The sequence below is a fragment of the Ictalurus furcatus genome, chromosome 1, assembly GCF_023375685.1.
Source record: "Ictalurus furcatus strain D&B chromosome 1, Billie_1.0, whole genome shotgun sequence".
NCBI classification, from domain to species: domain Eukaryota; kingdom Metazoa; phylum Chordata; class Actinopteri; order Siluriformes; family Ictaluridae; genus Ictalurus; species Ictalurus furcatus.
In genome coordinates, this window is record NC_071255.1 from 12,878,180 (window position 1) to 12,896,099 (window position 17,920).

Consider the following 17,920-nt stretch of genomic DNA (forward strand, 5'->3'; position numbering starts at 1 on the left):
GATGTTGGATTAAGTCATCTTATTGATTGTGGTAGTCAGTTCATTCAGTACGTTTACACGGACAACTGTATTCCGATATTAACCCGATTAAGACGATACTCTCATTAAGAAACTACCATGTAAACAGAGATTATTGATGACCTTAATCCGGCTAAATACACACTAATTAAGACGTGGAGTATTCCTGTTTTAGTCGCATTATCGAAGTGCATTAGACACGTACACACCTTAGTTAACGTCGTGTGGGAGTTTTCGCCGCATTTTGCGTCAGGACGCAGACAGAAATTTTCTTTCTATTCGGCATCATCAAATCCCATTAAAACAGCTCTCTTCCACCAGTCCTTACTTCGTACTCTCATCCAGTACCTCCAAGTTTGTTGCGGTTGCATGAATGAAATGTTGCCGAATGAAAGTACAGAGGAGGCCTGTTGCTGGAGAATTTGTGTCCGCCGTCGTCTATTTGCATGTATAGCGTGACAAATAATTAACTGCACTTGAAGCTTTTGTAAAATTAAAAATGAAACACCCAAAACTGTATACGGTACCATAACGAAGATGAACTGTATGTCGATACGTGAAATTCTGGAGGGAATGTCGGACGGCGTGGCGTGGGGACGTAATGACGTGTGTCGTTAATCGAACTACGTTCCATAACATGTAAAACAGGAACATGAAAGGAGTATTCTAAAAGCAAGTCATGTAAACACCTTAATCACAGTATTGTCTTATTCAGATTAAGGTCATTAATTAGATTACTGCTGTCTATGTAAACGTACTCAGTGATGACCTCAGCAGTAACCTCTTTAATGAACTCATCCATTACGTTTCATTGAACTAAATGTCCATTCATTTTCTGTACCTCTTATCATACACAGGGTCGCGGGGGATCCTGGAGCCTATCCCAGGGCACCCTGGATGTGGTGCCAACCCATTGCAAGGCACAATCACACACACATTTACACACCCGTTCACACACTATGGACAATTTGGAAACGCCAATCAGCCTACAACACATGGGAGGAAGCCAGGATACCCAGAGAAAGCACCAGAAGCACAGGGAGAACATGCAAGCTCAACGCACACAGGGTGGAGGTGAGATTCGAGCCCCCAACCCCGGATGTGCAAGGCACTACAAATGTATTAGGTATTTAATGTAAGCTTAAAATAACTCTTCTGTAATCTCATCAGCTCTTTTGTAAACCCATTAGGTTAATGGACTAATTAATTAGCTCGTTAATAGTGGATAAGTAAAATTTTGGCTATGAACTCATCCATTAGCTTATCAGTGTACTTCCCATCATAAATAATAATGAACTAATCAGCCAAAAAATGAACTAACTGATTAGTTCATCGATGAATTAATTAGCACATGATAATTACCCATTCACTTTACTACCTCATAATGAACAATTCAGGTTATTGACAAGCACTGATCTGTAAAAAGCCTACAGCCTGTAAAAAGTTTCTTGCCAATTTTATTGTCATTAAATCAGTGAAATGGGTGGGTGTTGATACACCTTGAGTGATGGTAATAGTGTTAAGTGCATCCCTAATTATATTTATAAGTCGGAGCTTATGACTGTGACCATAGATCTGTATATTTATTTATCTGCAGTGTGAAGTAATAAAGTACCTTTCCCTTTGGCTTAGCTTTGGAACCCAGGGTGTTCACAAAGTGTGTACAAGTTATCTTAGAGCCCCTCATAGCAGGGCTCTGGGCATATTCATTCATCTGGATGATTGGCTGATAAGCTTGACTGAAGAAAGAACTGTCTCAATTATGGATGCAATCATGAAATTGAAAATGGCCACATACTGCCTATTTGGAGACTTTCAGCATCGAGCTGGAATACTCTTATTTGAAACTCCGGTAGTGAAACTGGGTATGTTGTGCCACAGACCAGTTTTATATTGACAGAATGCTCAGTACAGGAGGAAACTGTAATTTGATCCAAGTCTGGTTTATATTAACCTCCAAGGGGGCACACAGATACAAGCGATGTTGAGGTTGGGCAAGCAAGTGCTAGAAGTGGACAGATGAACATCTTCTGTCTTATGACCTGCCTAGCGATTGGGTCCAATGCTCTCAGATAGCAGACATGCTGTCTTGCAGACGTCCTGTGGGATTGTCATGTTTACAATATTATACAATATTTACAGTGGTAGTTCAGCTGACATGGAACACCAACAGAAGAGTGGAAGACCCATTCTGGCCAAACATATCATGGTACTGTCTGTTGTTATTGTTACTGATGGGCTCTCCATTCATGCTACCCATTAGACTAGACATGTGCTCCCTTATGAATGAGTCATTATGGTACAACAGACCACCACAGACACAGTGGTGGTCTTTTCTTTTTCTCCCAATTGTCTTTATTATAGTGAAATTTCTTTTTTATGGTTTGTTACATGTAACACTGCCCCCTAGTGGACACATTTACATTAACTGACACTAGTCCAAACGTCTGCACATGGTGATGGAAAACGCTCACAGATATGAAGACGCAGAATTATAAATCAAGTCCCAAGCCTAGTGCACACTATACAGTTTTAACCAATTTCCCAGTTGACAATGAATTTTGGCTCAGGTGGTAGAGCGGGTTGTCCACTAATCGTAGGTTTGGTGGTTCTATTCCCGGCCCACATGACTTCACATGCCGAAGTGTCCTTGGGCAAGACACTGAACCCCAAGTTGCTCCCGATGGCAAGTTAGCACCTTGCATGGCAGCTCTGCTACCACTGGTGTGTGAGTGTGTGTGAATGGGTGAATGGGAAACAGTGTAAAGCACTAAGGTTAACAGCTAAGGTTAAAAAAACGCTATATAAGTGCAGACCATTTACCATTTACAGTGCCCTGTGTCCACTGAGGGCTCTGAGCATTATGTGGCAGTAACTGCCAGCTAGTGGGTCACTGATTAGCTTTTTATTTGCTTTGGAGAACATCATAAATAAGCTCCATTCAGCTCTAAACACAGGTTAGCTCATTAAGTAAATGAAGTGATTGTGCAAGCATAATTGAATGCAGGTCAAGATGCAATTTCTTCTATTAAATGCCATTCAACATGCACTATAGCTACCTCCTTGGAAGTGACAGGGAGCTTACCATCTACATCTGCTAGATCTTACAGTCTGAATGCTGCATCATTACAGCCCATGTGCTCTGTGGTAACTTTGCGATTCTCACCCTCAATAGAGTACAATATCAGAACATCAAGCAATTCTTATCATCAGTGGAGAACAATATCAGCACTTGAGTAATTATCATCCTCAAAGCTAAGCAGTGTCAACACTTGTGCACCAAAAGGACATGTTGGACCTTATGACAACTTTGATATACTGCCTCTACTACGTTCTGAAGGAAATTGCCTTGGTGATCCATAACAAAATGAAGTAGATCTGATGATTATATAACTATCCATGAATCTATGATTGAGGGGAGGGCAGCCATGCCACCTGGGTCATTCAGGTTGACAAGAATGGGCAGAGGACAAGTTCCATACAGTATATAGGCTATGAGGTCACAGTTATCAGGTTATGACTTTGCTATTCGAACTCAGCAAGAAAATGAGAAAAAGGGAAAAACCTAGTGCCAAAGGAATCTGCCCTGGCAGTGCTCTACTCAGTCATAGATCCACAATTGCATACTTAACCTTCCAGTTTGTGATGAGGTTTTTGGCAGCAAACATGTTTTTGTACAAACTAATAGCTTCTGCTTAATGGTGTTTCTTACTGTAATTCATGTGCTGTAAATAACCCCAAGCGGACATTTTTGTAATGTTACTACAGCTTACAACTAAAGTAAGTCAACACAGCCATAACCTACTCTGTATATCACTGCATATCATCACAGAGCCTATTTTTCCATAAACCAATGATCAGCCCTATACTGATAATAATGATGACTAATATACTAACTATCAGCCATAACTTCCAAATTTAAGGTAATGGTAGCCAAAAAAAGGTTTTGCACAAAAATGGACTGGAGTTTCTCCATTTTCCCAGTAGTTCATATAATGTTGCTAAATTAGCAAGTGTAAAATTGATCAGTTTCTAACATTCTGCATGACATATATAAAGGAGGAAAATACAGTGAAAATTAAAAATTAAAAATAATACCTTTAATTACCCTTAACCATTATAATATCAACTTGCTTGTGAAACAACAGAAATTCCTTTCAGGCTAATAACAAACTTCTTTTATTCTTTTTTTTAATCCCTTGCTTTTTCATCCTGTAGGTCTTCATTTATATGCCCTTTCCCAAATAACACATTTGTGATCTTGTGGTCCTTTGCATGTTCCTTCAAGGCCATAGCATTTCTCTTTTAGGGCTTTAGAAGGGTGCTCACTCTATTATCACTTTATCTTCTATGCCCCTTTCTATGTCCTTTGGTGAAGTCCACTCAAAAGAATAGGCACTCAACATAGAACATGCTATTCTGTCTTTATGCTTTGATAATGATGGCAGAGCCATGTCATGCTTTATAATTAAGTGTAGTAAGTGATTCAACAGTCTCACCAAGTGAGGACTTGGAGGAGGACTGTGGAGCAATAAAAATCCCATTCTTGCTCATTCAATATATCATTTATATCCCCTGATCTTGCATATCAACATTACTACATATCTAATTTTTTAATGTGTATATATATATATATATATATATATATATATATATATATATATATATATATATATATATATATATATTTGTGTGTGTATATTAACCAATTTTTGCTTTCAACAAAAGCAGACATTTTGTAAATTGAATGCTTAGCTTAAGCTTATCACTTTGTTTTCAACTTTGGTATTTTAGCTGTCATAGAAATAATATTTAATGTATCTGTTAAAAAGTCCATCCATCCATCCATCCATCCATCCATTTTCTGTACCACTTATCCTACACGGAGTCACAGGGAACTTGGGTCACAAGACAGGGGATACCGTGGACAGGATGTCAACCCATTTCAGGGCACATTCACACACTACAGGCAATTTAGAGATGTCAATTTAGACAATTTAGAGATGGGGAGGAAGCCAGAGTACCTTGAGGAAACCCCAAAGCACAGGGAGAACATGCAAATTCCGTGCAAACAGGGCGGAGGCAAACCTGAGGGTGCAAGGCAAAAGTGCTAATCACTTCAATTTGCTCAATCAATATTTAAGATTAAGAACCACCAGACTTGTATACAAAGGTCAATTCTGCTGAAATAACCCTAATATATTTTTTCATTCCTCAATCATTGATTTCTGTGCTTTTTCAGTTTTAATCTAAAGCTTAATCTTTGAGGGTAACATGCTACCATATATTGCATTTTGTCCTCATTCCTTCTTGTCACCTGACCTTTCATCAGTTTTGCTCGCAGGAAAGAAACAATAGACAATATTTCTCATATCAGTGCTTAACAATGCTTCTCATAGATTGTTAAACATGAAGTTTAAACCTCTTTGATGTGCTTCCCCTTTTTCCTTTACCCACATAAATAGAAAAAGCTATTTCTACTGTTTTCTATCATTTCATAGAAACTTATTTTGCAGCTGTTTGTAGGCAACTTGCCTGAGCAGAAATGCTCTCACAGTGCTTTATATTTAACTCGTATTATGTGTTTGTATCGGTCTTCCATCTTTGGTGTTTGTGGTCAGAATTGACCGGTAGGCTGAACGGCTAAGTTTAGCCAAAAGACTTGCTTTTTACGCATAACAAATTTAAAAAGGTTAAAAGGGAAAAACGAAAAGTGCCAAACAGTGACCTAAACAACAAATCTTTACTTGCTTTGCAAACTGCACAAATTCAGTCACATTATGAGGCAAAATTAACAGTGGCAAATAAATAAGTAAATAAATAAGTAAAGAAATAAACCGACCAATTTGTGTGCATAGGGGTGTTCATGCACGAGTGCACTTGCAGATGTATTGTGTGTGTGTGTGTGTGTGTGTGTGTGAGAGAGAGAGAGAGAGAGAGAGTATCTTTATTCTGCATCTTCTTATATCTCGTTAATTTTCTATGGCTTTATCTGTTATCAATAAGCTTTATGCGAGTCAGAAGATGAGATAGTTATGATATTAAGTATGATATTATCATATGGTTATGATATTAACCATAGTTATGATAGAGAACAGAAAATAGCAAATTGGCCAAATTTGACGAGAAGACAACAGGATCTTCATTTTATTGCGCAGCTGAATTTTAGGTTGCTCTCAAAATCTACTCTCTTGCCTGGTGATTCGTGACGTCACCCCCCCCCCCCCCCCCCCAAAAAAAAAAAAAAAAAAAAAACATGGCGGCGCCCATCAGCGTGTGTATGTGACAGGACGAAGCTTTGTGTCTCCACTTGTTGTCAACGTTAACAGCCCGGCTTGTATGAGTTAGTATATTTGTGAATGGTGAGCAGCTGTTTTTGAAACATGGTAAGCAGCTGAAGCTTCTTTCTTTTATTTCGTTTAGTTTTTTGTTGTTGTGCTAAGCTAACATGCGTTGGCATTAATGCGTTAGCCAGCAGCAGGTTTGTCTGTACCCAGTCAAGGTTAATTGCAGGTTTTTGCGCCAAAAACAGATAGAGGTCGGGGAAATTGTCCGTTTTTCCTGCCCCTAATGTTGAGGAAACGCTGCTGAGAAGATAACTGGGTGTAAAAGAGACACAGACACAGTCTGGCTTGTTATAGTGCTTTATGAGTACATTCACATGCAATAAATAAAGATGTCAGTTTGATTAAATTGACCTAAAAGAAGAAATATTGGGAATGTTGTTTGTTGTGCTGCTCATACACAGTATTCAAAACTATCAGTGTTATTTGCTAGTAATTTGTTGTTATTGCTGAATTGTGATAAAGCAGAATGTGGTGAATGTGTTGATCTAAACCTGAACGTGTATTTCATACAGACCCTGAACCTCCCAAGACTTTGTCACAGATTATGTCTAACTGTAAGTGTAAGACATTAACTTGCTTTTTATTTCTTGCTCGTAATTGACATTTTACTTTGTTCTTATCAAAAGTATCTCACTGATCATCATCGTCATCATCTTCAAGTTTTATTGTCATGTGCACAAGCACGGTGTACAATATACAGTGGAATTCTTACTTCTCTTGCAAAAACTATGAATGTGAATGTAATTATGTGCATTATCTTCTCACATTTATTATTATTATTATTATTATATACTAATCTGTTTTGTCATCTTTAGGTGTCTCAGACACGTCCACTTCACATTAGTGGTAATGGGCAGCAGCTGGATAAGACTGCAGTGGCTGTAGATTCTGATGTGCCGCATCGTTTCTCCATTTTTAGGATTTCGGAGAATGATCCGGTGTGTACAGACAGCCTAAAACCACCAGATGTACTCTATACATACTCTAATTTGTCACTGATATGAAGACGTGACTTGCTCTTTATGCCTATTTCTCTCTCTCTCTCTCTCTGAACTACTCCACAGGCATGCCATACAGGGCAACATGCTGGTCAGTATTACACCATTCCTCCGGCACATGTGCGCACAATGTTTCCCCATGGATTGCCCTCACGCTTCCAGATGCAGGTTACCAGCTTTCTTGTGTAGCCCTGTGCAGAGAAGAAGTAGAAAATTCACTTGATGATTTGATGCTTTTGACAGTATTTTCATTATAATATCATTTGCATCTGTCCTGTTTGCAGATAAAGACATTTAATGAAGCTTGTGTTATGGTGCGACAGCCAGCACTGGAGCTCATCTCTTATTTGAAAAGAGCTGACTATAGCAAACCTGCCCTGCGTTATCTGCTCTGTATCCTTTCACATGCACCATTTCTAAGCAGAATTTATCTTCTTAAATACCTCTAAGTGTATATGTCAGTTGACCTCTGTCTACCGTAGGCTCCTATAGTCCTAGAGCTCCTACTGATTCTTCCACATGTTCAGCGTGTTCCTTGACAGTGTATTAGATGGAGAGACTGGCTGTGGGAAGACAATGTCTCTGTGCCACGTGCTGCATTTCTGCTCCACTCAAGGCTGGTTGGTTCTGCACATACCAGATGGTAAGGAACTCATGCAGTCAGTCAACTGATGGGGGAAAAAAAGTATGAGATAAGCAGACACCCAGTGTTCTTTTATTTATTAGTAGCTGAATGCTTGCAAGGAGAATGCTCTACCTGGTACTTCTCACCACTTTATTTTAGCAGGTTTAGCTTAGTTGCGAACACTTGTTCTGTCAAACACTGCATGTACATTTTAAATTTGTAAACATTGTAAACATTTGTTCTCTCCCTTTTCTCTTTTCTCTCTACACTGTAGCTCATTTGTGGGTTAAAAACTGTAGTGAGCTGCTTCCCTCATCATCTCGTCCAGGTCGCTTTGATCAGCCAATCCAGGCCTCCCAATGGTTGAAGAATTTTAAAATCACCAATGATCATTTTCTGACTAAGGTAATGGGTAATAACTAGGTAAGTAAGGGAAGGTTATTATGAATTATAATTACTTAACATTCAACTTGAGCCTCATATTAAGCAGTCAGTTATTGTAATGTTCTGTAAATTCGTTTTGATCAGATTGAATGGTGATTAGATTAACTATACTACACTATTTTGGTATTGATTTTTCTGACTTCTTTGCCATCTATGACCACTGGGTACTTTTATATGTATGGAATAACATTAGACAGACCATGTGGTTATACGAAAATAATCCACATTGGGGTGGTCTTAAAAAAAAAAAAAAAAAGGGATTATTTTCGTCTAACAGCACAGTCTGAAGTGTGTTCTTCAGCTTATAACTCAGCGAATGACACATCGCACTGTTTAATGGTTTATATTTAATGTTTAATGTTGTGGAAATTCCGAGAGGCAAGTTAGTTCCTGTTATCACTTACATTATAGCTGTGATAAACAGTATTTCATTCACCATCTCTTTCTCTCTCGCGCTCTAAAAAAAAACAAAAAACAAACCCACAGCTTTTCATTTTATAAAGAACCTGTAAAGCATAAACTCTTCTGTCCTGAAGACTTTCCTGTGTTGGGAAACTGCAGCATACAGTGACCACTACAAAGCGCTGACAGTCAAGACTCCTTTCATAAATATTAAATAAATGTTTCTTAATAAAAAAATATGGAACAACTTCAACAGTTATCATATTTCCTTTGATAAGCAACACATGTTTGAATCTGTCCCTGTGTATGAGCTGCTACTATACAAGCAGTAACGTATTACAATGAGCACGTTATTGTAAACCTATCGCCCAGCTTACAGCCAAAACTACCGTCTGAACCTTCTGCCCAGTCACACTTGAGAATTTGACCGTGCTATGGTATACATGAATTTCAGTAACTCATTATTAATTGCTATTGACAGATAAAGACAACAAAGCGGTATGTGTGGACAAAGAGAGAGAGCACAGAGGAAGGACGGCCTTTGGCGGAACTGGTTAATCAGGTCAGGTTTTATTTTTTTAAATTTCTCATCATCTGATCCGCTCTTCCTGCTAAACTTGATTTGCATAATATTGTGTAATAATTGCATTAATATACTTTTCTGTTTAAATTAATGTATCTGTTGTGTTTGATGTATGTTGAGTTGTGTGGGATGCAAAACAAGCAAATATCCATCCTCTGAAATTTTTTTTTTTGATCCTTTCATTTCTCCTCATGTCTTTTGCCTTACTGTTGCTGTTCTTTCAAGCTGAATACCTGATGCTGCAGATGTTATATCATGCTTTGCATTTCTGTCTGGTTTTCAGGGTGTGACTCGTGTGAAGAGCAGCAGTGATGTGGTGGGAGCGTTACTGCGTGAGCTGAGGCTGCAGGTTGGAAGCACTTCAGATGGAGCTTTCAGAATGGCTGTCGCTGTAGATGGAGTCAATGCTCTGTGGGGGAGAACTACTCTGAAGAAAGAGGACAAGAGTGAGGTACTGCTCGGTCCCATTCATGCCTCCTCATAGGTTCTTTCAAATTATACCATGGTCTGTCTGAATATTTGATTCTGATTGGGTGGAAGGTGCACACCGTTCAAACCGTTGAATGCACAGGTAGTTTCAGTCAGTTTAATCACCATTCTAAATTAATACACTGCCGATAAACAATTGTAACCATAGTAACACAGTTGTATACAGTAGTTAAAATCACCGCTTTATTATTAATAGAGATGCGGCACAGATGCAGGTAATTCACACGCACAATCTCTCTCTCCCATAACTATTTATTTTAATTCATTCAAATAAAAGTAATCTTATTACACTACTTTATCTCTGTGTATGATTTAGAGCAGGCAGAATTCTAGATCTAATGACCTGTATATAAAATAACTAACAGAAATGAACCGTTATTTTCATCCTTTCATTCGAATTTTTGCGCTGCACAGATCAATGACAGCTTTAACTTGTCACTGCTGGAAAGTGACCATGGTATGAGTGGGATAATCCACGGCTAGGTGTGCGTTACACGATTTTAATCCACTCTGCGTCGTGCATTAAAATCGTTTAATGCACACCTAACCATGGTTTGTCTCTTACTTACATCACAAAAGAACCTATTAATATCTCATTTTAATTCTCTACATCACACCTCTATCTCAGGTGTCTGCAGAAGAGCTAACACTTATTCACAACCTGAGAAAAATGCTGAGGAATGACTGGGTAAATGTTATATACTATACCACTCTTCACCATAATTATTATATGATAAAAAGCAATATTATATATAATAACAGTGTTTGCTCGGTTTCCTCATGTTCAGTTTATTTATTTTATTCTTTCATAGAGTGGAGGAGCCATTCTCACAACGCTGTCTCAGACGGGGTCTCTGTACACGTCTCGATCAGCTTACCTTCCAACGGAGCTGCTGGGAGAGGTGTGTAAAAAGACCATCATTAATTAATCATTAATAATCTGTAATTTAAGAGGACCCAAGAATACGTTCAGCTTTTGCACTCGTCATGTCCTATTGTTAGTGTATACACACTCTGGCTACTTCACTTGATTAGAAATTGTATACAGTCGGGGAAATAAGTATTGAACGTGTCAACATTTTTTTTTCAGGAAATATATTTCCAATGAGGCTATTCACATGAAATTTTCACCAGATTTTGTATTAACTCAAGAAATCCACACATATAAAGAAATCCAAACATTAAAGTCCATAAATGAAGTTATGTGTAATAAAGAGGAATGACACAGGAAAAAATTATTGAATGGACTTCTTGAGTTAATACTGATGTCTGGTGAAAATTTCATGTGAATAGCCTCATTGGAAATACATTTACTGAAAAAAAAATTGACGTTCAATACTTATTTCCCCCATTGTAAATTGTTGTAATGTGCGATACCCTATAGGACAAATGAACAATATTTTACATTGTCTTTTAGGTGGGATTTGATAAAATGGACCCATTTGTGCCAATCCCAGTTTCAAACTACAACGAACAGGAGTTGGAGAGCTGTTATCTGTACTACATGGACCGTAACTGGCTGCAGCATCCACACAGTAAGTGGCTGTTGGGCAGCAAACACCCACTCGCATTATAAGCGAACAGACTTTAAAGGAAACCTTTGCTTTCTTTTTTTTTGCAGGTCAAACTGAAGAGGGAAAGAAAGAACTCATTTTTCTCAGCAACAGAAATCCGTCCATCTTGGAAAGACTGTGTGCCTTCCTGTAATAAATGTTACCTCCCTTTTGTGCTCTCTCCTCCTGCCACTGACTGTGTAAAATGATCCATGATACAGTTCACATATGCCACTGATGTCTTTAATAATAAAAAGCCTTTGAGGAAAAATTGGCCCATCACATTAGGCTCCTTCTTCTCAATCCAAAGCATAAAGCAAGCAATGGATTAGGTATATTCTTAGTGTTAAATAAGGCACATTCTTAAAGACTAAAAATCTTTATATAATCAATATTATAATTTCAAAGAAACCATTGAATGCTGGCATTTCCTTGGGATATTTAGGAATGTACACACATTTAAATAATGACCCTAACTGGAATAGTTGGATTATGTTCATTAAAAATAAATGTTTTGAAGGGAGTCTATGAAATGTATGTGACAGTAAAAGGGGTCTGAGAAAGTGTCTAGATGACACTTTGCATCATTCTGTTTAAAAAGAAAAATTAGGTGGGGGGGGGGGGATACAAAAAGTGTACAAAATACAAGATACAAAAAGTGGAGATACAAAACCTTAATGAATTTGTAAAAGACTTGTGTTGAGGAACTTGCATCACTGTGATGTTGGTTGTTCTGTTTGAAAAATAGTTCATGCTCAGTTCAACCTGATTGCAAAGACTGAACGTGAAGTTAAGAGCCTATCTCACAACTCCCCCCGCCCCCTTCACTTTATTTAGTCCTCCATGCTGAACGGCGAAAACTAGGGGACTATAATTCACAAGCATTGACACCTCTCATTTGTCACTAGCCCTCATTAGACACATGTAGGGCAGCATCCTTTAACAGGACAGGACAGGGCTGGACATGCAGAACAGGATTTTAGCTCTTCTTCCCGTCACATAGTAATAAAGTATGTAATAAAGTCGCTTTGGATAAAAGCGTCTGCTAAATGAACAAATGTAAATAAAGAATGCGACACCTAGAGGACGACAGTACTGGAACACCACCTGTCACGTGACCGCCATGTGACCTCAGACAGCCGCATGATCAGGAAGTGAACCTGTTTATTTACAAAATGGTGCTGATATCCTCGCGTTAGATGTATGACTGCAAATGGCTTGAGTGGGAAAACTAATAAACCTATAACTAATGAGGACTATTTACAGGTAAGCGCCCACGAATGATGTTCACTGTGTTGTGATTAATTTGATCGTTTCTCACTGAGGAATATGAGCTGGTGTTTTCTTATTCAGCCAGGTGACTTACAGTATGAGGGGAGCAGATCTGCTTATTGTGATAGTTCTTTTAACGGGGACAATCACACAAATCAGAGGTTGGTTCATGTGTTGCAAAGCAATGTAATATTGCATGTAATTGATTCATCTGAATTGAATTGCTTTGTGAATATTTTATGATCATCAGTAAATATGGTGTGTATCCACACATCTGTATAAAAAAAAACAAAAAACCTTGAAAAAAAACCTTATGAGCTAAAATGTTCCATTTTGAGGTTAAAGTTGAGGCAAACGTGTGTGTGTGTGTGTGTGTGTGTGTGTGTGTGTGTGTGTTTATATACATACTTGTGTGCTGAATTTGTCACAGCAGGCAGTGATGAGTGCAAGGTGAGGTCCTTTGGCCAGAGCTCAGTAGTGTGTGAGTGTAATGCTACATACTGCGACTCAGTTGGTCATGTCAGCTTGCCTCCTGTGGGCCACTTCCTGTCGTTCCTGAGCAGCAAGGCGGGTCAGAGACTTCAGAGGGAACAGGGTCAAGTGCAGAAGAACAGTACTGGAGCAGGTAATGTATATCTGCAGCTGTTAGTAAGCATTAGATCATCCTGTTTTCAGCCTTCTAACACATCTGAGTAACTGTTTGACTCTTACATGTCACAATATTAGTCCTTCAAGAAGGTTACCCTTGATCACACGGCCACGTAACAAATAACGAATAGGAGAGATTGTGATAATTGGGCGTTACGACACGAGAGGAAGTTTGCTATTTGTGAATAACATTGTTGCGATATAACAGTGGCTAGAAAGTGTTTCAACCACTCAGATTGTGCAGTCATAACTAACTATGGTGAAAACAGTAGTTTAATATTCTTTTAAAGACACACATGAGCTCCCTTCTCCTTTATACACGATGTAAGCCACCAATAAGACTAGCTGTTTTCAGTTCCACATATAATACATGCACTAAATATGAAGATCTACAGAGGGAAGACTTCCATACTATAATTGTGCTGCAGAAAGATTCTGAACTGTAACATTACTCATTTATTAGGGCGTCATTAGACTTGCTAAGAATACATCTATAGTCACTATTCTCAGCACTGACCCAGTTCCTCTCTTGCCTGCTTGTCTTTCTCAGCTCTCAGGATCACTCTGGTCCCCACAGAAAAGTACCAGCATGTTAAGGGCTTTGGAGGAGCCATGACGGATGCAGCTGCCATGAACATTCTCTTTCTGTCGACTGGAGCGCAGAACCAGCTGCTCAGACAGTACTTCTCCCCAGAGGGTGAGAGAGGAGACATGGTGCTAACAGGGAGAGATAGAAGTTTTAGGGAATATTCTGGGGATGAAACTAATTTATTAATAAAAAAGAAAAAAAAAAACTACAAAAAGTTCTAAAAACCACAATTTACTATAGCTAATAAAACAATGAGTATATTTTAACCTGGGTTTTAAACGTCATCGGGATAGGCAGCATCATCGTGATTTTAATTTCCATGTGAAGTAAGCCACATGAAACGATCACTTTCTGCCTCTCTTATGTTTATAGGTATAGAGTACAACGTGGTCCGAGTCCCGATGGCCAGTTGTGACTTTTCGACTCGTTTGTATACGTACGCCGACTCGCCTGACGACTATAGCTTGCTCAACTTTAGCCTGGCTGAAGAAGACACGCGCATGAAGGTATATCGGCACAAATGAACACAGTTTGCAAATGCATATCTAATTATGACTTTGTGCTTCTTTATAATGTAGTAATTAATATCCAGTCCTTCACAGATTCCTCTGCTGCAGCGGGCACAAGCCCTGTCTGCTCGCCCGCTATCCCTGTTTGCTGCTGCCTGGAGCTCCCCGGCTTGGTTGAAGACCAGTGGTGCGCTCATAGGGAAAGGCTCACTTAAAGGAAAGCCTGGGGGCAAAGAGTATAAAACCTGGGCGCAGTACTATATCAGGTACACGAACCGTATAATTACACGTCAAAAGACAGCCCTTAGTCAGGATTATCACCATGCGACTTTTTTGTATTCATGTCCAATAGTAGAGTGGCGAATATCCAGGACCCACTGCAATATGTAGTGTCCTTGAGGCTGCAGAATACCCAGTATGCACTGTGTTGTTTGAGTATGGCACATGACCTATATTGTGAATTGTGATTTTGGACACAATAAGTATACTGACTGCATTTTTGTGCTTAATATACTACTACTAAAAATAATAATAATATAATTCCAATGAGAACATGCTTTAATACTTTCTTGAAGCAAATAACAAGTACCTTCTCTTATTTGTTCCTCATCTTCATTCATACATCATTTTCCGCTCTCAGATTTCTGGAAGAGTATGAGAAGCATAATCTCTCATTCTGGGGGTTGACCACAGGAAACGAACCCACTGCGGGTGAATTGACCAATTACAGTTTCCAGGCTCTGGGTTTCACTCCTGAGCTCCAGCGTGATTGGATTGCCATGGACCTTGGTCCTGCTCTCCATTCATCCCCATATGCCAAAACCCGCCTTATGATCCTGGATGACAACAGACTCCTGCTTCCTCACTGGGCCAAAGTGGTAAGCAAGGGAAGAAAAAAGGGTGGGATATCACACATTTTGGATTAGCTGAGACTCCTGTGAGTGTTAGGAGTTACTGGGTATGGCACACATTGAGACATGTAGGAGGATCACAGGAATAAAAGGACAAAAAAAAATAAAAATCAGATAAGTGCTCTTCAGCTCTCTGTGATTGATTTTTTCCTGCTGCAGGTTCTGAGTGACATTCATGCTTCTCGATATGTCCATGGCATTGGTGTTCACTGGTACTGGGATCACCTCGTTCCTGCCAAAATCTCACTGACGGCCACACATGAACTCTACCCAGAGTACTTCATTTTGGGTACAGAGGCGTGTCCTGGGTGGAGCAGTCTTGACCATGGTGTGCGGTTGGGCAGCTGGGAAAGAGCTGAAGATTACGCCCATGACATTATAGAGGTATCCCAGATTAATTAGTTCCATGGTGTTTTCTTAGGCTTTAATGGCCATTTCTACCAAGTCAAGTTGCTATAATCTTTCAATTCCATTAGAAAAAATCTGGAGCCAGTGTAGTGAACTGGATTTTCTGACTGTCTGATTATCTAGCTTTGTGTAAACACTGATTATGGCTGTTCCTCCATTTATCTCTTCTTCTTCTCTTGTCTTATTTGTAATATTTATTAATGCCATGAAGTAGCATTCTAAATATTCTCAAAGCGTCATTCTTCCATAATTATTCAAATATATATTTTTCATGCCGGGGCGCACAGTGACTTAGTGGTTAGCACGTTCGCCTCACACCTCCAGGGCCCGTGGTTCGAGTCCCGCTGGGGCCATGTGTGTGCGGAGTTTGCATGTTCTCCCCATGCTATGGGGGTTTCCTCCGGGTACGCCGGTTTCCTCCCCAAAGACATGCATGGTAGGCTGACTGGCGGTAGAAGCGGTAGAAGATGGATGGATATATGGATGGATATTTTTCATGCCACTTAAAATACATTTAGCTTAAATCCATATGTAATTTTTCATATACAGACAACTTAAACTATAAAGTGAATTGTAATTATGTGTTACCATTACTGTTGCTCATATTTGGCAGTGTTTCCTTTTTAAAAAAAAAAAAATCTTTGTTGTCTTTTGTCCCTTCACCCTTGCCTACAGGACCTAAATAACTATGTGACCGGTTGGACAGACTGGAATTTAGCACTAGATATGAGTGGTGGACCAAACTGGGTCAAGAATTTTGTGGACAGTCCCATTATCGTGGACCGGACCAAAGACGTCTTCTACAAGCAGCCGACATTCTACAGCATGGCCCACTTCAGGTGAGGGTGCTTTAGACGGTCACATGAATGTTGTAGGAGCTGTGTAAAATTCAGATGATTTGATGAGCCGCAGTGTTCACTGGCTTTTTCTTATAAGTATCTAGGCACTTGACGACTTCTTGTACTGGAAGGTGATTTTAATTTGACCTGTTTAAACTTTGGCTTTATTTCAACACTTACAGCAAGTTCCTGTGGGAGGGGTCTCAGAGAATTGGTGTATCCGTTTCTGAACACACCTCACTAGAAAGTTGTGCCTTCATCAGACCTGATGGTTCAGTAGTGCTGATCGTTTTAAATAGGTGAGAAAGACAAAAGTGTATATATGTATATGTATATATATATATAATATAAATTTTAACGTGGGTACAGAAATGACCCTTTGCCGCTACATCCAAGCAGTAGTAGCACCAATCAAGGGTCTATATGATCATTTTGGCTTACACATTTTGCATCACTTTACACTTTTGACCTGATAAACAGAATTCTGCATCTTGTATGCTTTCAATTTCATTAAAATGTTTATTTTTAAATTTGGCTTTATATAAACACCTGAATATTATCCCTGTACTATAAATTGTTTTTAAAAATGATTCGTTAGAGAAAATGAGACGAGCACAACTAATTTGTTCTATTTTTATGTGCGTGTAGTCTGCAGTTAGTTAACATTATAAAATGCTTTATATGTGTGAACCTACAGGTCTGATGCTGAGGTGGGTTTTGAAGTCTGGGACCAGACCCTGGGCTTTCTGCCTGCAAGCGTGCCTCCTCACTCCATCCTCACACTACTGTGGGCCACATCCTAATTTCCAGTATTGATCTACAGCTTTATGCTACAATCGGTTTACATCCCTTCACAAAGTCCTGCAGGTGTGAACGGAAGAAGGGACATCTGGATATTTCAGAGATTATGCAAATAATCATACTTAAAATCAGTTCTAATTCAGTTCTAACCAAACTAACATGTAGCAAACAGTGCATGTGGGCTAGCTGTCAGGAATCCAGTCCACTAACAGTAGTTTGAGTGGCATGTAGCACGGAAAAGAACTTTTGTCTTGACAACTTTTTTGGGGTTTTTTTTTGAGGTCACAATGAAATCAAGGGACTGAAAATGAATAATGATGACCGATTCAGCCTGTTTTGATTCAGAAAAAAATGATTCTGGAGATTTAAGGTACTGAGAGACTGTTATCTTTTCAATTAAAAAAAAAAGTGTTGTGTGAAAGAGAGAAGCTTTGTGGAAGCTTTAATACGTATAATTTGTGATTAACACTAAGAAATTGCAGAT

At 39.1% G+C, this 17,920-nt stretch overlaps 2 protein-coding genes across 3 annotated transcripts; both read left to right on the forward strand.

Annotated features, from left to right (window-relative positions):
- The first annotated feature begins 6,257 nt into the window (after positions 1–6,257).
- On the forward strand, positions 6,258–11,741 carry dap3 (death associated protein 3). The gene is made up of 13 exons (XM_053626794.1): positions 6,258–6,404; positions 6,878–6,919; positions 7,181–7,303; positions 7,430–7,531; positions 7,648–7,756; positions 7,914–8,006; positions 8,263–8,393; positions 9,316–9,396; positions 9,701–9,868; positions 10,535–10,594; positions 10,719–10,808; positions 11,324–11,441; positions 11,528–11,741. Exons 1-13 carry the CDS (start codon positions 6,402–6,404, stop codon positions 11,611–11,613), a joined length of 1,206 nt encoding a protein of 401 aa, XP_053482769.1. The 5' UTR covers positions 6,258–6,401; the 3' UTR covers positions 11,614–11,741.
- Positions 11,742–12,592: 851 nt separating this feature from the next.
- gba (glucosidase, beta, acid) lies at positions 12,593–17,730 on the forward strand. 2 transcript variants are annotated; one of them, XM_053626770.1, is made up of 11 exons: positions 12,593–12,725; positions 12,813–12,892; positions 13,162–13,356; positions 13,930–14,076; positions 14,341–14,474; positions 14,571–14,743; positions 15,118–15,355; positions 15,548–15,772; positions 16,472–16,635; positions 16,818–16,934; positions 17,333–17,730. In XM_053626770.1, exons 1-11 carry the CDS (start codon positions 12,709–12,711, stop codon positions 17,436–17,438), a joined length of 1,596 nt encoding a protein of 531 aa, XP_053482745.1. In that variant the 5' UTR covers positions 12,593–12,708; the 3' UTR covers positions 17,439–17,730. The 2 variants fall into 2 exon arrangements, with proteins under 2 accessions (XP_053482745.1, XP_053482755.1); XM_053626780.1 differs by having other exon boundaries at positions 12,629–12,725; positions 13,165–13,356.
- Positions 17,731–17,920: the final 190 nt, after the last annotated feature.